We start from the raw sequence: 23,478 nt of genomic DNA on the forward strand, positions 1-23,478 counted from the left end.
CAAGAGCTCTGTACTCTTTTTCATCTGGCCCCCAACTCCAAAAATATGCAGGAGATAAGACACCGACAATGCAGTCCTTATATATCACATCTACTCAGAAGACCCAGTAAGTTCAATGGAGCTCGTATAGGATCAATGGAGTGTGTATAGGATTTCAGCCTAAAGAGGTTTTACTTCCAGCTCAAGACTGGCAGGTTGATACTAAGCCAAGGCCAATTGTTGCTGTCATGCTTTTTAAATAATAATAATAATAATGAAATGAATTGTGACCTGTGCAGTATGGTTTGTGATAAGCCACCATTTTTACTGTCAAGTGACCTTGACCCTCTCTTCCTCATCCTTTCTTCCCTAAAACTAGCTACTGCACAAAATGGATCATGTGAGCCTTACTGAGTTTATGAAGATCACTGGTGGTGTAAATCACAGAGGTGTCCGGACAGATATAAATTCCAGGGCATCTGTGAGCTGGGGGAAAAGGAAGCTTGTGTGAAAGCAGCGGTGAGGAAAGAGAGTCGACTTGCGGGTGGAAAACAGGTAGGTGCATTTGTTATTTGTTGTGATTACTGTTCTTGTCTCTTCGTGCCTAGTTATAAAATACCAACTTAGTGATATTAGTAGCAAATCTTAACTCCAGCACTGCATGCAATCCCATTCATCTAAAGTAAGTTCAGTTTGTTTTCAACGGGACTTATTCCCAGGTTAATGCTCATACGATTGCAACCTAGGGCTGTAGGTTTCAATACACATCTGGGAATACACTCTCGAGTATATTTTCAATGGAGTTTGTAGGAGCCAACGCCAATGGCTAAGGTCCCTTCGCCCCCGCCCCCCCCAATAAAATATTTGAAGGGGTCAGCCTCCCCGCCAAAAAGTTGATGGGCATTGCCATTCAAATGGTGTACGTGCACTATGTCTTGTGATTGATATTTTATTCAAATTGGCACCCCAGGTGTGCTCCCCTAGCTGATCTGTTTCTTCACAATGCAGTAGTACAACTAGATAGTTCTTGCTGCTTGCAAATCCCTCAAAATAAGGGCCTTAGAAAGTGACAGAATAGGCTTTCACAACATGGGAGCTTGCTATGGAAAGACCAGGTGAAAGATTGCACCTTGAAGCCCATCTTTGCAGGTCTTACTGTTCTCTTTTTATGTGCATCTTCCCCCTTTTTCTAACAATACCATAATTTACAATGACACTAACGTAGGTGTGTACATTTTCTCTCTTCCTGCCCCCACCTTCAGGCCAGCAGCAGCAGCATCTCCTCGGTGCCCATTAAATCATGACCGAAGTATCAATGTGGCAAGACTGTGAGATCAGACGTGAGGATTCCATTATGGGCTCCGGCCACAAGGACGATAAGGGCAGCTTTGGACCTGACCCGCTATCTCCCACCTCTCCCATTGGCTCCCACAAGTGCCCGTCTCCCTCGCCGCACAGCTCCAAAGAAGTCTGGAAGAAAGGAGGGCGTGTCTTCTCCATTCTACTAGCCATCAATTTGGTGCTTCTGTCCTGCACACTGGTCAGCGGTGGGGCTTTCCAAGAAGTAAAGCTGCATGACTATGATGTCTTTTTCATGCTCATCATTGTGATGCTGATCAACATTGCTTGGATGCTCTTCTACATCTTCAGAACCTCCAGGCTGCAGGGTGCCATTCCTTGCAAGGACAACCATGCAGGGCCCATCTGGCTGAGAGGTGAGCAGGAAGCTATATGATGTTGGGTGGGAAGGACAAAGCGTAAACATGATGAGCAAGTGGGTCGTATTCCCATGGGAATGGGGCAAATCCATGAAAGGGGTGCTGCTGCATTCATAAGAATACAAAAAGAGATAGCTGGATCAGGCCAGCGGCCCATTGTAGTACATCAACCTATTCTCACAGTGGCCAAGCACAGTCCTGCCTATATTTAGTCAAAAATCTCAACTGTTCTCTAAGTTCTGCGAGACTTGCTGTTCTGTTGAGAGCCGTAAGCGGGAAATACCTTCAGTGTCCAAGAAGAAAGCTAGGTAAAAAGTTATGTCACATTTGGTGTGGCAGCCAGAGGTGATGCCAGGATCTGGAGCATCTAACCCAGGTTCATGGGTTTTCAAAGCAAAGCCGTTGATCCAGTACAATCCCTAACACACACACACCCAACCACTTATCCTCCAGTGCTTTGGAGAGCATTAAGGAGGGTGGATTTAAGAATTACAGAAGCAAGCAAGTGACATAATATTACTGGGGAGGCTCAGATGTCTTGTCTGCCTGTCAAACAGAAAATGGCGCAGTGCAGATCTTTTGCCAAAGGGGCCCAGCAGAAATCTGGAGCCAGCTCTGAGTACCCCTGTGTAATCAAGGACTTGGAAGAGTTGGAGCTCCATTTACTGAGACGAATTCTGCACCCTAACATTGAGTTTGGACTTGATTTGCTTGAGGCAACACACACACACACACACACACACACACACGTATTCCATTTTATAAAAGCAAAAATAACCCAATAAGACTCCTGTTTCAGCAGACTGGTACCTTGTGCATGAAATTCCATTGTTGTTACTTTATGTGGGCTGCTGGCATAAAGGATCCATGGCTGTGGGTAAAAAGACAAAATAGAGGAACTATAGGAGTCTAGGAATCTGATGTGCACAGAATGTGATTGCATTTTTTTTCCAAAACAGGAGGCTTGGTCTTGTTTGCAGTCCTCTCGCTGGTAATGGATGCTTTTAAGACCGGATATTATTCCAGCTACTATAAGTGCCTGTCACCCATCAGAATAATGTTTCCAGTGGTACAGGCTGTGTTTGTGATCACTCAGGTGAGTTGGACTCTTCTTTTGGGTACATAGGAGATGGTCTATGGTGGGAGAAGCCAGCCTGGGACTCTCCAGATGTTGTTGGACCCCAAATCCCATCAGCTCCAGCCAGCATGGCTAAGGCTTAGGGAAGATGGGAGTTCAGATCTTGCTGTGACTGATTCACTGAACCCAGCACATGCAGCAACCTTAGCTGAGACGAGGAAGCAAAAGGAATGGGTGATGGCAAGTTCTTTAGCCTCGTTAGCTGTGCTTGTGTTTACCGGAGACTGTTCTTAGTTAGGACCTTGTCTGCTAGGAGGAGAGTGGATAAAATTATGCCACTGTTTCCTTTTTGTGTGGCCTCGCAGCTGCCTGGTTAATATACTTGGAGAGCCTCTTGTCTGTCTTTTGGATTACTTTTAGACCTGGAAAGGTTAACATTCCTGTAGAAAACATTCTAATGGGCGCAGGAGAATCTGTCACTAATTAGATCCAGGACACTTCCAAACTATGGGGTGTTTTTTTGGGGGGAGGGGAGATCTGAGTGTATTCTGCAACATGTCACAGATTCAGCAATTGTGCATTAGTGGTGGATTTATACTTGGCTGTCCACGCAGCATCCTGCTTCATTAGTTTAACACTCTTCTACAGGAATGATGTATAGAAACAGCTGGGTGGGAAATGAATCCTACAGCCATTTTATATTGGAAGGGCAAGGATATTAGTAAGACTAGCCATGCCTTTAAGGCCCCAAAGTGATCCTTGGGAGTTGGCGAGTTTGCATCGCTTAGAAGTGGAAGGAATATTTCCTCTATAAGCTGGGTGAAGGGACAGAAGTTACTAAATAGGATAAGAAGAGTAAATGTGACATCAAATTTCTTTGCTCTCTTTTTTTGCCTCTTCCATTCATTCCCTGCACTTCATTCCCTACCTACTTTGGAATGTCATTTTAAATATATATACTTCTTCCCTGTTCTAGACTGTCTTCCTCTGGATGTCTGCCCAAGACTGCATCCACAAGCATCTGAATCTTACCAGGTAAATATCCAGGCCACCTAACTGAGTCTGTCCATGCTGCTTTGTCATTTTATTAAGCCTCAGCCTAGGCTGGCTGAACAGAGGGCCGAATCTCAACATGCTAGCCATAACATCATCATCAGTCATGAAAGACAAGGAGGGGATCTGCAACAAAATGCAGGGTCCTGTTCCGTCTTAAAGGGCTCTTTGAAAAGGCCAGCCCAAGACATGTTGCTGCTTGAGGTAGAACAGCAAATGATATCATCCTCTCGAGACCAGCCAAGTTATTCTGGGAACTGTGTCAGAAAACCCCACAAGTATCTCTCCCCCTCCCTGGCAGTAAATATACAATCATAATAAGTAAATAACAACTTGCTGCCTTCTCATGAATCCCAGAATTGTTGCCTGAAGTGGCTGTCTTGCTCTACCTAATGGTGGGTGTCCTCTGCAAGTTCCTGCTCCAGAGGATAAGTTACAAGTAGGTAGCCATGCTGGTCTGCCGTAGTCGAAACAAAATAAAATAAAATAAAATAAAATAATTCCTTCCAGTAGCACTTTAGAGACCAACTAAGAAGTGTGCATGCACACGAAAGCTCACACCAATAACAAACTTATGGTAGTTGGTCTCTAAGGTGCTGCTGGAAGGAATTTATTGATTTTGTTCCAGAGGATAACTACATGATGGAATATCTCCTCTCTCTGCCTGTTGCTGTTGTTGGTCTTAGCCCTCCTGATGCAAATAGCTAACAGCAACAACAGCAGCTTAGAATTTTTATATTGAGCTTTTTCTCAGTGCTCCAAAATCCCACCTCTTGCATTTATTGTCATGGTGTATAATCCTGTAATGAACAGAGTTTAACTCCATGGTTCCACGCTTTCTCTTCCTACAGATGTGGCTTGATGCTCACGTTGACCACCAACCTAGCAGTGTGGATGGCAGCTGTAACAGATGAGTCAGTTCATAAGGCTGAATCAAAGAACCCAATTGCAAATGTTACACACAGAATGGGTAAGTGGCTCAAGCAAGGCGATCCATTTAGAATAACTGAGAGTAAAACTCACAAGGCTTGCTCACTCACACATTACACTGAACTCAGGTACAAGCTGTCTCTGCACATGTACAAGTGGTTGCATGAAGCAATGTATACTTGTAGATTTGCACAACTCGTTGTACATGGACTGCATACCTGGTTGAATGTTAATATGTGAATAATTCTACAGATGTACAGCTCAGCTCCTTATGTACACAGATTATACACTTGTCGAATGTTAATGTGTGGACATGCCTACAGTGCAGTGGACATCCCTACAGAGCAGCAGTTTCATAGTGGATCGTTTTACAATTTTCTTTTACTTTTGCTTATATTAAAGAGCAGTTTACCCAAAAGCAGACTTCAGTGGAAACTTCCATGGAGTAAGGTTGAAATTAGGGTCCCCACTTTTTAACCAGCCCATATCTGCCCTATCTCCTGAACATTCCAAGGCCAGGAAAAATTAGTTGGGTAGTGGTGGTGTTTCTTTGTTTTGTGAAGTGCTACATAGATTATTCGAATCCCTGCGAGGGGGTGAGCTCCTGTTGCTCGGTCCCTGCTCCTGCCAACCTAGCAGTTCGAAAGCACATCAAAGTGCAAGTAGATAAATAGGTACCGCTCTGGTGGAAAGGTAAACGGCGTTTCTGTGCGCTGCTCTGGTTTGCCAGAAGCGGCTTAGTCATGCTGGCCACATGACCCGGAAGCTGTACACCAGCTCCCTCGGCCAATAAAGCGAGATGAGTGCCACAACCCCAGAGTCGGTCACAACTGGATCTAATGGTCAGGGGTCCCTTTACCTTTACATAGATTATTGTCCCCCTTCTGCACCACAACTCACAAACTAAAATATTCTTCCTGGGAAGACTTCAGGAACAGGCCTCGGCCTCACATGCTCCCATCCCTTCCCTGGTCTTCCTACTCCATTCTGGAAAGTATGAGAAGTGAATCACCAACAAAGGAGGCCTGCTGTTATTTGAACAAGAAATCTCCCCAGCCACCAAGAAAATAAACTGTTTCTAAAAGGGTAGTCAGCCATTCAGTCTCTCATTTAGCTCCTGTAAGAAGGGGTTGGGAGGGAGAGCATGGGCTTGTGTGAGTGAACCTAAGGGCCCCTCTCAGTCTCCCTCTCTGAGGATGATAACATCCAAAGAAACCCAAAATAATCACACACACACTCCTGCCCCTTCCCCTACCTCTTAGCCTAACTAGTTGGGAGAGGGGACATCTGTGTGTATCATTTTGACCACCACAGAGGAAAAGCAAGATATAAATGCAATGCACAAAGCACCTGTAGAGTTTTGAGAGGGCTTGAAGAATCATGGAGATGGCTCTGAAGTGGCAGCTCTCATTTCAATCCCATTCCAACAAAATTCATAGATATTGCAATCTTTGGCTCGTTTCTTCTCAGAGTCCTATTAAAGAACAAAAACCTTTCACAGAGCAGTAAGTAGCCCCTAACAAGCTTGTTTTCTCTTTGTTGCAGCTCTGTTAATGATGAGGGCGGCCACGCAAACAGAAAACTGTGCCTGCAAAAGCCAACTCTGCAAGATCTTCCAGAATGGCTATTACTGGTTGTACCCCTTCAATATCGAGTACAGCCTCTTCGCTTCCGCCATGGTCTACGTCATGTGGAAGAACGTTGGCCGCCTCATTGACCCCCATGACAACCATATCCACCAACTGAAGTTCAAGCTTTTCAGAAGGACTTATTTTTTGGGCACCATCGTGGGGTTCTTGGTCCTTGTGACGGGCATAGCGGTCCTGATTGTGTATGAGATTCAGGTAAATTCAAAGGAAGACTCTAAGAGGACCGACCAGGTGCTCACTATGTACTTTGGCTTCAACATCGTTTGCCTGAGCCTGATGTCCGCCATCTGCATCGCAGGCTCCATCGTTTATAGATTTGACAAGAGGGACATGGACCATCACAAGAACCCAACCAGAACTTTGGATGTAGCGTTATTGATGGGTGCAGCCTTGGGGCAATATGCCATTTCCTATTACTCTATTGTGGCCACAGTGGCCAGTTCACCAAGGGACACCATAAATGCCCTCAACTTGAGCTATTCCCTGCTGATGCTTGCTCAACCCACTTTCCAAAACATTTTCATCATTGAAGGCCTCCACCGGCAACCCCCAGAAGAGGAAGACAAAGTTGACCCTCAGCAGAAGGATATCTATGGGCTCACTTTTGTCAATATGAATGCAGTATCGCTCCGTGTCCCTGAGAGTTTGAGTGCTCTGCCGCCCAGCGCACTGCCAGGGTTAGCCATTCAGACTTCTGAAGCGAGGCGGTCCCTTAAGGCCTCCAAGAAAATGAACTGGAGAAGAAGATTCCTAAAGGAGATCTCAGTGTTCCTGCTCTTGGGGAATGCCATTGTAAGTAAATCAGCTAATTAATTTGGAAAATTTCTTATTCCTTAGGGGGGAAATACATAGCAGCAAAGCATACAAGGAGCTCCTGCTCTGAGGCAAGGGGGGAATGGAGATGTACATCTTGAGTATTTCCTTTTATAACCAGTTGCGGTCATGTTAATTACACCAACACATTTTCACGTGTGACAAAAGATGTAGCTGTAGGGTGTGTAGTGGAGTCTCTGATAGAACTAGGTGTTAACAAGAGACATGGAACTCTAGTAACAGTGTGCTTTCTCTCTCTCTCTCTCTCTCTCTCTCTCTCTCTCTCTCTCTCTGCTAACAAAACGTACCGTATTTTTCCGTGTATAAGTCTAGGGTTTTCCCCTAAAAAATAATGTCAAAAATTAGGGGGCGTCTTCTGTACGGGGCCATCTCCCCCATTTTCTTAAATCTGAGCCCCCCCAAAATAGGGGTGTCTTATACATGGAGGCAGCTTATAGAAGGAAAAATATGGTATATTACACTGTATTTTTTTTTCTATACAGGGCTCACCCACACTTCCTTCTTTGCCATGCTTTCTAGGCTAAAGTCCAGACTTTCCAGATCCAGAATTTCCAAGCTGTTTTACCTACTTCCACTGCTTTCCCCTGGAAAACTGGCATTTTTCTGCTGAATCCAAGCAAACCTTTGCTCCGATTCAGTGGTAAAACCCGGGTCTCCCCGGGCAAACAGTAGGACCAAAACAAGTGCTCAGACGTGGGCCTGGAAATCCTGGATCTGTGCCTACAGTAGAAAACACAGCACAAAAGGAAGTGTGGACGAACCCACAGAGTGGGAGAAACGCATGGCATGATGGCATTATCTCCTGTGCTGTTATTTTTAAAAACTATTGAGAAGTGAGCTCCAGGTCTCTTGAAAAGCCTAGTTTCCGCCCTTTATAGCTTGCTAATATAAAACTATGTGATACAGAGGGTGGGATGTGGGTGGTGCTGTGGGTTAAACCACAGAGCCTAGGACTTGCCGATCAGAAGGTCGGTGGTTCGAATCCCTGCGACGGGGTGAGCTCCCGTTGCTTGGTCCCTGCTCCTGCCAACCTAGCAGTTCAAAAGCACATCAAAGTGCAAGTAGATAAATAGGTACTGCTCCAGAGGGAAGGTAAACGGCGTTTCCGTGTGCTGCTCTGGTTCACCAGAAGCAGCTTAGTCATGCTGGCCACATGACCCAGAAGCTGTACGCCGGCTCCCTCAGCCAATAAAGCGAAATGAGTGCCGCAACCCCAGAGTCGGTCACCACTGGACCTAATGGTCAGGGGTCCCTTTACCTTTAATACAGAGGGTGCTTACAGATTCCTAATGTTCTTGTGTGGTTTTTTTTCTTTCCCCAAACAGCTCTGGGTCATGCCAGCATTTGGAGCCCGGCCACAGTTTGACAACAAAACAGAGCTCGCGTTCTACGGTTATCCCATGTGGGCTGCCATTGTGGACATCTGCCTGCCATTTGGCATCTTCTACAGAATGCATGCAGTGGCCAGCCTACTGGAAGTCTACATCATGTCTTAATCGGAACAATGAAGAGTTTCTTATAAGGACCTACGTTATCATGCCCCTCCCAGGACTGAATGATACACTTAATTGGGGGGGGGGGTTGAGTTTCACTTTGATGTCAGACCCTGGTGATTAGTGGGCCGGCAATAGCCCACATGTACCCTAGGGATTTTGTTTGTTTCTTTGTTTACCCGTGTGTGTTTTGTCGTTCTATTTAAGTGCCTCCTTTTCTTCATCCTACTAAGGGTTGTTCATCTTTGATTACTTTTCTCCCTCCCCCCCCCCCCAAAATGCTGACACGGACTGTTTGTAGCCTGAGGCTAATTCCTGGTCACTTTAAGGCCTGTTCAGTCAACCAGTCTAGGGAAGGTCAGTTTGAAAGAAGAATCAAGTGAATGTTAAAGCCAGTTAAACACTCCGCAGTCGTTTGGATGCCTTTGTAGGTTCCTGTTGTCCCCCCTCCACAGAGACTAAATCCAGCGGTTATTAACGGCCTTGGGGAGTATGACCCTGTTGGAACTCACACGATAAGTATAAGGCTGAAGTCCCAGAGGTTTCAGTGAAACTTACTTGCTGTCCTGAATCAGGGCCTGCAGCGTGCCAGAGTGTAGGGTTGTGCTTTCAAAAGGGTATTGAGATATGTTAGTTTTTAAAGGTAGCTTAATAATTTTTTTAACGAGTCTATTTTTATATGAAAAAATATTTATTGATTTTCATTCTGATAGCACACACACAAACATATATGAGTGAATAGGGGCATTGAGGCAATCACCATTGAACTCAATACAATGGCAGCGCCTAAAGTGCAGGCATGCCTAAAAAGGTCAGAGCCTCTTCCTCAGCTCAGATGTTGTAGGAAGCGGGGTGTTCATTGTTATGCTTGCTTGGCCTTCAAAGTCGACTGAAAATTATTGGGTGAGGTGTCTGCAAATGTGTCCTACATACGGTGGGATTTGATGGCTTTTCCACCATCATCAGCTTTTAGTCCAGCCTTCCAAACCTAGAGGCCTCTGGATTTATTTTATTTTTTACTACTATTCCCACCACCCCTTGCCATTGTCTAGTCTGGATGGGGCTGGTGGGAATTGTAGTCCAAGACATCTGGAGTGCATCGGGTTTTGGAAGGCTGTTTAAATCCAATGCAAAGCTTTGGAAAGCCTAACCTGCTCAAGATGCTCTTCCATATTGGCTAGGGCCATCATATATGTTACAAATCCTTCATAGACACTATACAGGGAATATTCTTTCAATGGAAAGTCTTGAGGCTCATTCAGTTAGAATATCCCTGCTCTTTTCCGGTTGTTATTCAAGCATCCCCGCCCACATGAATTTTGAATGACTGTCAACATGTAAGCAGCCCAGATAGACACTCGTACACTTGTCGTTAAAATTTAGCCTATCTAAATCTATGCCATGGTTTAGTGACGTTCTTCCACTGGAAGCCACAGCTGCAACATTAAGATGGAGAGTAGAGGTGATGGTTCCGTCAGCTGATTCCATTCCCCCCAAATGTTTGTAGATCCAGATTTACTAGGTACACACCTACATGCACTGCCAGGATTTTAAAAAACCATGAAACTGTATTCACAATGGAAAGAAATGTCTTTTGCTGCTTAAAACATGGAGGGCGGGTGTTGAAAAATCTAAAATGTACAAATAAATGAAAATCATGTTTGATTTGGGTGAGTTTATTCTCTTCTTTTGATATGCCTTAAGGATCAATGCAGAGGGAGAAGGTTGGGTTGGGGTTTGAGCTGATTTACTGTGTCAGATACCAAAAGTCATTTAGAAGTTTGGAGTCTACATTTCCATGGATACAGTTGGGGGAAAGAAACATTTTTGTGCAGTAGTAAAAATATTTTAGCTAGAATCCTAAGAGTCAGCATAAGTTAATAGAAGGAAGGTTCCCACTGTAGGGATTTACATGCCCTCCAACACCTCTCTTAGGTTTCAGATATGGGGCTATGTGGGGCTGCATTCACATTCCCGTTTAATGTGCACTCACTTTGTTGGGAGTGCTGGGATTTTAATCCATGTTCACACTACATTACCCATCATGCATATGGATCCTGTATTTCATTATGAGAGCCCATTGTTTAATGCATTGTTTCTCAAACCAGTTTCACACTGATTGGAACCATTAAGCCACTCCTAATTCACCTTTAGTCAAGGTGTGAACAGTCTTGCACAGGTTAAAGGCATCCCGTCCTATCAAGGGGAAAGCACTTTAAGGTGCTAATGTGAACACACCCTAGGATAGGGCATTGAGGCTGCTGAGAAGAAATCACCAAAACAGCTTCGCAGCCCCTCAAAAATCCATGCCCAGGGCCATGGTCCCTTTGCCCTGTCCCATGCTACGCCCCTGGCCCCTGCAGACATACATAGCCATGGGCTGTGTGAACCATAGTTCATTATCTAAATCTTGGTTATATTGTCAAATATACAATGAAACCCGATTTTGTTTTCTGAAGTTAACCCCTGCTTCCCTCAAGCATCTGTAAAGAGACAACCGAGTTGCATTTGGCTGGCATGCAGGAGAGAGCATTCTGTAGAGTTTCACCTAGATTTTGGAATTTCCTTCTGAGGGAGGCCTGCTTAGCTTCATGCCTAGCGGCCCTCTCTCAGCTTGCAAAGATTGGTCTCTTTCACCTCCTGAATTCTACCTGCCCAGTTACTGCGTAATTTTTATTGGCTGTCTTCTTTTGATCTCTGAAGTCTTTTTTTAAATCAAGCATTTTTACAAATATCTATTGTTTACCTCATAGTGAGAGTTTCAATGGAAAGATGGGGAGTAAGAGTTTAGAAAAAGAACTAAGCAGGTGGTTTTTAAAGGACACAGTTAAACACACTGTTTGCTGTTGGTCCTTACATGCCATTTTGTTTGCAGGAGGCGCTAGCGCAGTGTTTGCCAACCTGGTGCCTTCCAGATGTTTTTGACCAAAAAACCCCCACTAGTGCCAGCGAGAGCAGTCAATTCTAGTCCAAAACCTCCGGAGAGTGGCATCATGTTTGCAGAGGCTGCCCTTGTGTAGCTGCTAGTGGTGTTCTGTGTACATTTCAGGGCTGCTCGCAGCCTATAAATTTTTCAAGATCCAACATGATTAACAGACAGGCCATTTCCCTTTGCCCTGCCATGAATTTTACCTAAGAAGAGCATCTCAAATAGTTCCTTTGTAGCACACTGCTATCCACAGGCACACTTGGGTGGTATTATTTCAGAAGCATTCACAACACCTTTTCATTTGGGCTAACATGTCGCATTTGGGCTTTGCAAGTTGTGAGATATTTAGTGGTGCCAGCAGCAGCTAATTTAATGCCCACCCATTGGTATGAAGCTGTAACCAAGGTGTATTCATTCCTGCCTCAGTTTACGGGCAAATGAGTGGGGGCCTAGGAGCTGGCAGGGGAGCAGCTCATGTCTACACAAACACAAATACAGTGATACCTCGGGTTACATACACTTCAGGTTACAGACGCTTCAGGTTACAGACTCCGCTAACCCAGAAATAGTACCTTGGGTTAAGAACTTTACCTCAGGATGAGAACAGAAATTGCGCGGTGGCAGCAGGAGGCCCCATTAGCTAAAGTGGTACCCCAGGTTAAGAACAGTTTCAGGTTAAGAACAGACCTCTAGAACGAATTAAGTTCTTAACATGAGGTACCACTCTACATTTATGCTTACAGAAAGGCCCCACACGACCAGCTCTACCATTAGACAACATGAGGTGGCCCTCAGGTCCCTAATTTTGGATTGCCACAAAAAGCCAACAAATTGTAAGAAGTTTAACTGCATTGTTATATGTATACTGCCAGAGAGAGGTACGTTTGAACTTTTTTTGCCTCAGATGCCAAAATAACTTAGCCAGTACCTAACTTTTGGGGTCGGTGTGGGGAGTGACATTTGTTGTTCTGCTTCAGGCCAGCCGTGCAGAAAAGTTGCCATGTTGTAAATGCAGCAGGTGTGTTAAGCGGCCTCATTAGTCGTTGGTGACTGAACCAAGGCCAACACAAAAGCCAAGACTTTTCACTGTCTAATTACTTAACAATGGCTCTAATCTTGCTAATGGGCAATGATAAGAAAGCTCTCATACTTTAGCTGCTCATGATGTGTCAGCGTTGTTAGACAACACAAGAACTGCACAAGCTGTCTTCCCCAAGTTCTTCACTCTGAGAGGGTGCAGCATGTGTGCGTTTGCTTTATGTTTCAGTTGCAGAAGAAGATGCAGCAGCCTCAGGGGTCTTGCAGTTACAATTGCCCAGCAAACAGGTGCAAGAAGGCCAGCGTGCTTGGGAAAATGAGAGGCAAATGCTCACCAGTGTGCTGTGTGCCACCCTTAGCAATATGACCATGTTTGGGGGGGGTGTCTCAAAGATGTCACCGATTTCTGCTACCTAACAGTGTCTGCCAGGACTTACCTTTGAACAAGGCTTGAACCAGGCAGCTCCTGGGCTGGAGTCTCTTTGGTCCCCAACGTGGCTTTTGAAACCGTTTTTTAAAACAATGTTGCTATCAAATAAAGGCAATATTAACAGAATTACAAAGGAGAGCATAAGCGGTAGTGTCGTAATATAGCAAAATCCAGTCAAACTAAAACTGCTAAAACATGGGTGAGGAATCTCAGACCCAAGGACCATATGTAGCCCTCAAACCCTCCCATTCCCAAGTCACACCCCTCTCTGGTGCTGTCCTGTGTCCTCCTCAAATGCAATAATAATAATACTAAACAAACAACAACAACAATAGTATTTGTATCCCGCCCATCTGACCAGGTTGCCCCAGTCACTCTGGGAGGCTTCCAACACATATAAAAACAAAATAAAACATTAAACCCTAAAAAGTTTCCCTATATGGGGCAGTCTTCAGATGTCTTCTAAAGGTTATATAGTTACTCATCTCCTTGTCATCTGATGGAAGGGCATTCCACAGGGACGGTGCCACTACCCAGAAGGCCCTCTGCCTGCTTCTCTGTAGCTTACCCCTGCTCATGCTAAAACTTGGTTAAACAAAACGACTTTCACTTGTGCTTAAAGAGAATAAACACAAACAAATGTATTTAGGGACCTAACTGGATAACCATCACTGACAAAGCTCCGCCCCTGGTCACCACTCAAATCACCTCCAAAGCTGGAGACTATTGAGTCTAAGAACTGGGGGGAAAGTTTTCTGCAAACAGACAAAAACTCACCGCAGAAAAGGTGATTTCATTGACAAAACATCATTGGGGCATTTATCTGTGGGTGAGAGCAGCTTGAAGTGATGCATACTGGAGTGTCCTATGCGTATTATATTCTGTAATATGATAGCATCTATGCAACCCGCTTGAACAAATCTTGATGCTTTACATAAACTTCCTATGACCTGATTTTTTATTGACACATTGCTGTGTGCAAGCAGGCAAAGACTCCACCCGCATGTAACCTTCAGCTTCTCCCTTTTCAATCCTGCTCTGGTCCTGGGAGACAGTGGAGCAGCAGACATTGGGGGCAGGAGGTGTGGAAGGCCTTGACTCTACAGCAGCCTGACCTCCCTCTCCCACCTCCTGCACCTGATCTTTACTCCCCTATCCTGCCGCTTCTCCTGCCTCTGACTCCCATCTCCTGGCTGTTACAGATTCCCCCCAGGTCATGGATCCCTTCTTCCAAACCAGCCTCCAACTCCCCTGCTCCCAACGCCCACCCCTCTGTGGTGCCCAGCCATTCCCTGGCCTGCAATACTGCTTAAAATGCATACTGCAGATGAAGCTTCAGCCTTCATAACAAGGACGCTCTGCTAGGACATTGGGAGAGCACCTGCCACTGCCTCCTTCCCCTCCTGTCCCAATGCATGTCAAGAAATCAAACCCTGATTGATCCTTGCTCCATCTTTACCAATAGCCATGTCTTATGGTGATACCTTCCTTAATCTAATTGCAAATCTGCCATTGTTCTGGTCAAGCAACCTTTCCTCAAAGGGATTACAGTGGCACCTCGGGTTAAGTACTTAATTTGTTCCAGAGGTTCGTTCTTAACCTGAAACTGTTCTTAACCTGAAGCACCACTTTAGCTAATGGGGCCTCCCGCCGCTGCCATGCCGCCGGAGCACGATTTCTGTTCTCATCCTGAAGCAAAGTTCTTAACCCGAGGTACTATTTCTGGGTTAGCAGAGTCTGTAACCTGAAGCATATGTAACCTGAGGTACCACTGTACAGAAAATAAACAAGAGTCCAAGATGACAAAGGGAGAGCTTCTGAACCTCTGAAGAACATGGGCCAGAGATTCAGATCATGTAGCAGTCCACAGCGATTAAACTTCAGGAGATCCAGTTAGCCTGGAATGGGCCCATTTCTCGCACCCTGGATTCCTCTCAAATTGCAGCCTAGGCGGCATTAGTCATGGAGCTCTGTGGTTTTGCACTCGGCACATCCTGTGCTGCAGACTTAAACTGTTGACGTGAGCTGACCAGGCAGGTGTACATGAGGGTGGTTGGATCCCATTGGTTGGACTCTCCAGCTCTAATGAACCTCTCAGCCTGGTAATTAATATAATGACACGACTATCCCCAAAGTAAACAAGGGGAAAAAATCAATGCAAACTACACTTTTTATTGGCAGCTAGGCTTGCCTGTGACTATTTCTCGGTCCTTCTGAGAGGAAAGGGCTTCGCAGCCCCAGAGAAGGAATGCCTTTTACTACTACTACTACTACTACTACCTGTTTCTAGTTATGTTTCCCTGGAAGATGTAGGATAAGACAGTTTCCCACTATTCCAGTTTTCCTGCTGAAGCTGCCAGTGATCAAGTGCGAGGTAAGAAGTGTGAAGTCACACTCCTTAAACTGCATTTTCTAGATCTTCCCTTCTTTGCTGGGGATTTGATTTAGGGTTGATCAGGGATCCCAGAAACATTGTGGCTCTGGGGGCTTGGTGACAAGAAGATGGATGCATTTTAAACATTCCTTTTGAAATGGAATTGGGCGGTTTCCAATGAGGACACATTAAACCGATAAAACCCGTCATGGTGTGTTTAAGTCGGAAAATAATGGCAGCATGTTAAATGACCAATGCTGATTTGTTTTTAAGGATTTGGGGTTTAAGAGAAACAGGAAACCAGGGGGGGAGAGATTTCGCAGAGGATAGAATTCATTTACCTTTCATAGTCACAAAGAATAAGAAAAGCTGTGCCTGCAAATCATAATCTAGAAGGTTGCCCCTGAGGAAATAGTTCTCAGGATCAAAGAGGTTTCCAACATCTGGTATAGACAATGCCGGGGGAGGTAGACGGCTGATCTTAGTGTTAGACAGCTTCATACGAAGCACCCCAAACCTATCCCACTAGCACCTGCAGCTTCCTTTGGAGTAAAGACTTGGTCAAGTCTAGTCCAACAACCACCTCTTGGTCCTGCACTTATGGTGTCAATGACCCAACCTTTGTTAAATGTCTAGGGGGTTTAAAAGCAAACTCTTCCTACCCAGCAGCCAAAGCATCATCCAGCCATGGATATCAAAGCAACAGCGCATCAGAGACACCATCCCCAGGAAGCTGGAGAAGATGAGACTGCTTCCCCCAACCCAGAGGGCTGGAAGATCAACTACGAGAAGTCGTGGCTACACCGCCATTGCTCTTCCTTGCTCCTCCGCGACAAGCAGGCCCAGAAGGCCGGGCGGCTTTTCTCAGGACTGATGGCCATGAACGTGGTGTTCCTGGGCAGTGCCTTCATCTGCAGCATGATTTTCAACAAGGTGGTCATTACGCTGGAAGACGTCTGGATCTTCCTCTCCATCCTCAAGGTCCTGGCCTTAGGCTGGATGGCAAGCTATTTATTGTTCACCAGGAGGAAGCCACACGCTATCTTGTACCGGGATGCCCATGCAGGGCCCATGTGGGTTAAAGGTAAGCAGTGCTGCCACCATCTCCAAATGGTGTCTAGAGGACTTCACATACCAGGATCCAAGCATAGCCCCTAGGGCACCTACCTGGTTAATAGGCCCAAGTACCTGTTTTCTCAGGTGGGCGGTGTCACATCTTGGGGGAAACCTTAATGGTGGGCTATGGAAGCTCTAGAAGAGATGGTTCACTAATTGTTTTTAGGCAGCCTAAGAAGTACAGATTAAAAAAAAGACACATACTACAAACTCTGGGGACATTCGCACACCTTGTTGGTGCATTCCCTTTTGCACTGTGCTTGGTTTTTTTAAGGGTGCTTTTATTTAATACCAGGGGTGGGAGATCTCAGGTTCAGAAGCCAGATGTGGCCCTCCCTGTCCTTCTCTCTGGCCCTTGGAACTCTCCCCAGGTCACACACTACAAGTGGGTTTTTCCTGGCCGCAATGCATCCTTTAACTCTGCTCATGTCTACCTCCTAACTAGACAAGCAAGGGAGAGGAATGTGTATATAGAAAGCAGCTACCTGTACAAAGGTAAAATCTGCGTTCAATGCTCCACCCACTTTTGCCTCCGTCCCCCACCCATCACTGGTTGCCCAGAAGGGAATGCGGTGCTCAGGCTGAAACAGGACCCCCCCCCCCACCTCGCAGGTTGACTGCTCTTATTAGCTAGCTCTTGACAAAATATGGTTGGTTTGTGTGTTCATACAGGTTCTCTAATCCTGTTTGGCGCTTGCAGTGTCCTCCTGCACATGTTCCGGATTGGGTACAACATTATCCATATTCAATGTAAATCCCAGGTGGCCCTTTTGTTCCCATCCATAGGAATCCTCTTCATCTGCATTCAGGTATTAGCTCCTGCTTTTGCTACAGCCCAGCCTCTTTGCTAACAAAAGAGCTCATTTTTATCATTGGTATCAACATATTGTATAAACACAATATTATATGCTGCCATTCTAAGAGTTGTGTGTGTGCACACGTGTGCGCACGCACACACAAACACACACAAACAAACAAACACACAGAGGGTTGCTTGCCTTCAACTCCTGAGTTTTCCCCCAGACCTTCAGATTTGCAGGAGCGGGGTGGGGGTGGGGGACCAGCTGCCATTTCTCCCATTTCCAATCTGGTCCTTTCACATTTTATCCACTGCAGCAAACAGGAGACTCCCAAAGTGGGAAGAGGGCAGACAGGCAAAACACAAAGTTGCAAAGTTACAACACACAGGGAGGGAGGGGAAAACCACAAAAGTGCCCTTCAAAACTGCAGTTTTATATTAAGTACTAGCAGCCTTGTACTTGGCATTGCTTGGTAATTCTAAGTAACAGACAAAAATTGGAGCAGTTCGAAAATTATCCACATATAGACAAAAACTTGCTCCTAGATCTCAGGACCCATAGTGTAGAATTTGGTTACATCTCAGGAGATGTTCAAATGCTAAAAAGGTTACATTCAAGTATCTGTAGCCGAACACAGAACAAATGGCCCACTCCCTCCCAGTGGCATAGCTTGAATTGCCAGTGCCCAGGGCAAGGAAAGTATTGTGCCCCAATTACCTGTACAAAAATACAAGCAACATGCTTAATTTATCTAACAAGATTTACTGTATTTTTCTGTTTATGACTAGGTTTTTTTAACCAAAAAATTAGGTTAAAAATTGGGGCTCATCTTATACATGGGTAGTGCTGAGGGGTGTTTTCTTAATTTGGATTCCCCCAAAATAGGGGGCGTCTTATACATGGGGATGAAAAAATACGGTATATACTGCTTGATTGTAAGAAAGCCTTTAAGTGGTTTTTACATGTTGGCTATCTGTACAAAACTGTTTTCATTCTTGCTGCCACACTAATTTTCCTCTCTGCATTGATTTCAGACTTACTTTATATGGTGCCATGCAAAGGACTGCACCCAGGTTCACCACAACTTCACCAGGTAGCAAAACAGAAGCAGCATGAAACCTTTACAAATCGTAATGGTGAAACAGGAGCAGTGGGGGCTCACTTCATAACAGAGGCAAAGAACCTGTGGCCTATCAGGTGTTATGGCCCCAACTCTCATCAGCACCAACAGCCAACAAGGCCAATGGTCAGGGATGATGTGAGTTGAGAGAACAGCATCTCATAGGGCCACCAATTCCCCACCCTTAACAAAATTAAGTACTTTGTCACACAACACATAGCTAAACTATGGGATTTGCTCCTGTTGGTAGCAATGGCCAGCAACTGAGATGGTTTCAAAAGAGGATTAGACCAATTCGTGGACAATAAGTGGCCACTAGCCACAATGGCTGTATTCTAACTCTACCATTAGAGTAGGCCTCTGAATACCAGTTGCCGGGAATCGCAAGTGGGGAGACTGACACTCAAGTCCTGCTTTGGGGCAACTGGTATTCAATAAGCTTCTGGCTGGCCCTTGTGAGAATAGAGTGCTGGACCAAATAGGTCACTGGCCTGATCCAACAGGCTTTTGCTATGCAGAATCTAGCACTAGTTATATAAGATTGCATCCAGTTGTTGCCCTACTAAGGGTAGACCCACAGCAGTTAATAGGCATAACTAAGGGTTGGTCATTTCAATGGGTCTACGTTGAGTAGGGGGACGTGGGAGGCACTGTGGGTTAAACCACAGAGCCTAGGACTTGCTGATCAGAAGCTTGGCGGTTCGAATCCCCGCAACGGGGTGAGCTCCCGTTGCTCGGTCCCTGCTCCTGCCAACCTAGCAGTTTGAAAGCAAGTAAAAGTGCAAATAGATAAATAGGTACCGCTCCGGTGGGAAGGTAAACGGTGTTTCCGTGTGCTGCTCTGGTTCTCCAGAAGCGGCTTAGTAATGCTGGCCACATGACCCGGAAGCTGTACGCCAGCTCCCTCGGCCAATAAAGCGAGATGAGCGCCGCAACCCAGAGTCGGTCACGACTGGACCTAATGGTCAGGGGTCCCTTTACCTTTATGTTGAGTAGAACTTAGTTGTCTGCAGCCCAAACTGTATTTACTGAAGTTTTATGATCAGAAGTTGATTCAAGGAAATGGCATTAAGGTGTTTAGGTTGTTTCTCTTGTGATAGCCCTCCTTTCCCTCGCCTACTCATTCTCTCACTCACAAACACCTTTTACATTCAAAGTTTATTCTGCAGCTTTGCAGGCTAGGTAGGAACCTTTTTCATTAATGAAAGAGGAAGCCCTCAGGGTGCTGATCTCTGCTCCTGATGCCAAACTCCACAACTGGAACAGGATAATGGAGCTGGATTGCGTTAGCCACACAACTAAGGACTTTCACACAGCCGTTTGTCCTGCCAATTTTCCCCAGGTAAACTCTGCTCTTTACCACTGAATCAGAGAAAACATCAATTGGTCTTTCCACAGATTGAAGTTTGCTCCGATTCAGCTATAGAGAGCGGGTTTTCCTGGGAAAAGCCAAAATCCATTGGACCTGTGCTATCTGGGCATGGGGCAAGCGAGAGTGTGGATGAGCCCTTAACTTTGCTATGCTAACTGAAACACGGAAAGGTCAGTCAAGTTCCCCATTCAGTTACCAACAAGAGAACTGAATACCAGTACTGTGAGAACAGGTAGAATACAGCTTCATTAATAAAAGACCGATGTCAGAAGACTATAAATATGTGTTTCTTTTTTGACAGATGTGGGCTAATGCTGACCTTAGCCATTAACCTCTTGCTGTGGCTCTTAGCAGTGACCGATGACTCAGTTCACAAGGAAATTGAATCAGAACAAAACAATACCATGCAGAGATATGAAGGCAAGGTTCATTCTCTATTTTATTTTATTTTAAAGTGGGCAAGAGATCCAAAAACAAGATACATTCTTCAACTTCTTAAAAAGGGTAGAGAAGTAGAATGGAGAACATGCCAGGTGAGCAAAAAGCTTTGCACATTTCCACACAAACAAACTGTGATTGTGAAGACATCACATGCAATAAGATGCTAACCTACCGGTAGGTTATGAACTCTATTGATAGCTTAGGTGATCGGAAAGGAGGGTGGGTTATTTGCTCACTGAAATTAAGTGAGCCCTGATGGATCATTTATAGTCCAGCATCCTGTTTTCAACGTAGCCAAGCCTAAAAGCAGAACATGAATATAACATTACAAATGGTTTTCTAGATGCAAAACTATTTTGGCGGTGGAGAGGTCCAGCTTCTTGTAGACCAGTGATGGCCAAATTTGGCCCTCCAGCTGTTTTGGGACTACAATTCCCAACATCCCTGACCACTGGTTCTGTTAGCTAGGGATGATGGGAGTTGTAGTTCCAAAACAGCTGGAGGGCCAAGTTTGGCCATGCCTGTTGTAGACCTATATGAGGAATAGAAACCCAGTCAATCTGATGCCTCCTTTCCCAACTATATTGCAGAATTTAGAGTTCCAGTCCTATACCTCAATGAGTAGGAAAGAAGGGAGAATGGTCCAACAGTAGTACTGTGATTGGTGGCTCCAGATATGTCCAGTTTCCTTGTAATGTGACAAACTGTAGTCTAATCACTGGATTACTTGGTCTGTGCCTGTCCTGATAACTTAAAATGCCAGTATTAAACAGACAAGAGCAGAAAACACACAGAGCTGCAATCAGGAGTAATTCACAATGAGCCAAGAACAGAAATAGAGTCATGTGCCTTTCAAAAAGAAATGTGTGCCAATACTGATGGGTTAAGACAGAATCGCCCCATGCAGGTTGAGTATCAGCATTTGATTCCAGCACCTTTTCATGTGCAAACTTCATAGAAGTTTTCTAATAACATCCTGCCATTCTCCCCATCTTATTCCAGGCAATGGGACCAGCTCCTGCAGGTGCTCCAACAAAACAGGCTGCAAGGTCTTCCAGAATGGCTATATTTTGCTGTACCCCTTCAACACAGAATACTGCCTGATCTGCTGCTCCATGCTTTATGTCATGTGGAAGAACGTGGGCCGGCGCATAGCTCAGCACCATAGTACTTGTGCCAAGCCCAGATTCAAACCACATGGGGTCATTTTTGGGCCGCTGCTGGGCATCTTCGCAGTGATCGCTGGCATCTGCATTTTCATGATGTATCAGGTCCAAGCCACCAGCTCCTCCCCGAGCCATCAGGCATTCATTCTCTATTATTCCTACTACATTGTTTTGTTGCCTGTGATGACACTAGGAGCCTTAATTGGAACCATCACCCATGGCTTAGAAGAGAGGGAGCTGGACACGCTAAAAAACCCAACACGAAGCCTCGATGTGATACTGCTCATGGGAGCAGCCTTAGGCCAGATCGGCATCTCTTACTTTTCCATTGTGGCCATTGTGGCCACAGACCCAACGGATTTGTTGAACAGCATCATCCTAGCCTATTCGGTGAGCCTCATCATTCAGCACATCACTCAGAACATCTTCATTATTGAGGGGCTCCATAGACAGCCACTGCCAGCAAATGAAGCTCACAGCCAAGCTGAACATTCCGGGAATGGCTCTACCTCAACCCAGAGCCCACCCAGTGAAGACATGATTGCATCCCCTGGCTGTCGAGAACCTGTCTCATCAGCAGCCAACAAGGAGGCAGATCCCAATGAAGGGGAGAAATGCGAACATGCTAGCGTCCCAAAAGTTTGCAACCCAGAGAGAAGGCAGGACATCCGCAAAGCTTCACAGACCTACATCCAGACCTACAGCCATTTGAACTGGAAGAGGAAAGCTCTGAAAGAGATCTCTAGCTTCTTGATCATGTGCAACATCATAGTAAGTGCTTGACTTCAGTGCATATAGAAAACTGAGGTGCGGATTGTAGTGAAGAGCCCCAAAGCCTGCCCAGGAACACGAGTAGCTCCCATCTCTAAACTTGAGGTATGCTGCCACCAGCCCTCACTTTTCCCTCTTACTTTGAGACAAAGACAATTCTCAAAGCCACAAGCAGTTAATATTAGTTAGGGCAGAGTTTGCCAACACACCATCTGTGGACACCACTGTGCTTGTTAGTGCCTCCCAGGGCACCCATGAAACATCTCTTCTAAAATCTGCAATGCATGAGAACACGGTTTGCTCATCCTTAATATAAGGGTCAGGGCAGGGCTTTTTTTTCAGCTGGAGCTCAGCTCTGGCACCTTTCAGGTGGGCATCATTGCCATTCTAAGAGAATGAGGGAGAAGTTCATGGTGAGCTCCGGCATCTCTTTCTAGGAAAAACAGTACTTGGTGGGTGGGGGGCAAGAAAACAAGAGGATTGATAGACCTTTGTATATGGGATCACACTAGCAGCCGGAGACAACCCTAGCACATGGAACCAAGGTTGCTTTGATTTTCAGGTCACTGGAAAAGGAGGAACAGGAAGTGGGGGCCTAAATCAAAGGCAAAAAATACCTTGAGGTATCTCTATATTAACTGTCCCCCTTCCCTGAGCTTCGACTGACAAACATTCTCTGGTTTTTGCTCTTTTCACACCCCTTTTCAGTTATGGATCATGCCATCATTTGGAGCGCATCCGGTGTTTGAGAATGGAATAGAGAAATCATTTTATGGCTACTCTACCTGGTTTGTTATTGTCAATTTCGGGCTTCCCTTGGGTGTGTTCTACAGGATGCATTCCGTTGGCGATCTTCTGGAGGTGTACCGATCTGCTTGAACTCAACTCAAGCCTTCATACATGGACAGCAGAGTGAAAACTTCACTGAAATATTTATGGAAACCAGTAACTGTTATGAGAATATGACATTAAAAAGTGGAAATTGTGGCTACAGTTTGAACAGTTTACGACACTGGGGTGGGGGAATCAAAGTAAATTTAACCTTCTTGGTACTTAGCCTACTATGTCATGGGAGAATGCACATCCCATAACAGATTATTACAGAACTGACACATTCTGTGTACATTATAATCTCTAATTACAATTATGCTAGTAAGGTAAAGGGACCCCTGACCACAAGGTCAAGT

At 45.3% G+C, this 23,478-nt stretch overlaps 2 protein-coding genes across 2 annotated transcripts; both read left to right on the forward strand.

Annotated features, from left to right (window-relative positions):
- The first annotated feature begins 1,252 nt into the window (after window positions 1–1,252).
- OTOP2 (otopetrin 2) lies at window positions 1,253–9,682 on the forward strand. The gene is made up of 6 exons (XM_053375832.1): window positions 1,253–1,694; window positions 2,657–2,793; window positions 3,752–3,810; window positions 4,680–4,798; window positions 6,304–7,199; window positions 8,567–9,682. The coding sequence occupies exons 1-6, from the start codon at window positions 1,280–1,282 to the stop codon at window positions 8,735–8,737; spliced, it is 1,797 nt and encodes a 598-aa protein (XP_053231807.1). The 5' UTR covers window positions 1,253–1,279; the 3' UTR covers window positions 8,738–9,682.
- Window positions 9,683–14,962: 5,280 nt separating this feature from the next.
- OTOP3 (otopetrin 3) lies at window positions 14,963–23,476 on the forward strand. Its single transcript, XM_053375859.1, has 7 exons — window positions 14,963–15,505; window positions 16,172–16,589; window positions 17,294–17,430; window positions 18,456–18,514; window positions 20,215–20,333; window positions 21,357–22,291; window positions 23,000–23,476. The coding sequence occupies exons 2-7, from the start codon at window positions 16,193–16,195 to the stop codon at window positions 23,168–23,170; spliced, it is 1,818 nt and encodes a 605-aa protein (XP_053231834.1). The 5' UTR covers window positions 14,963–15,505; window positions 16,172–16,192; the 3' UTR covers window positions 23,171–23,476.
- Window positions 23,477–23,478: the final 2 nt, after the last annotated feature.

Source organism: Podarcis raffonei, chromosome 2 (assembly GCF_027172205.1).
Source record: "Podarcis raffonei isolate rPodRaf1 chromosome 2, rPodRaf1.pri, whole genome shotgun sequence".
In the NCBI taxonomy this organism is placed as follows: domain Eukaryota; kingdom Metazoa; phylum Chordata; class Lepidosauria; order Squamata; family Lacertidae; genus Podarcis; species Podarcis raffonei.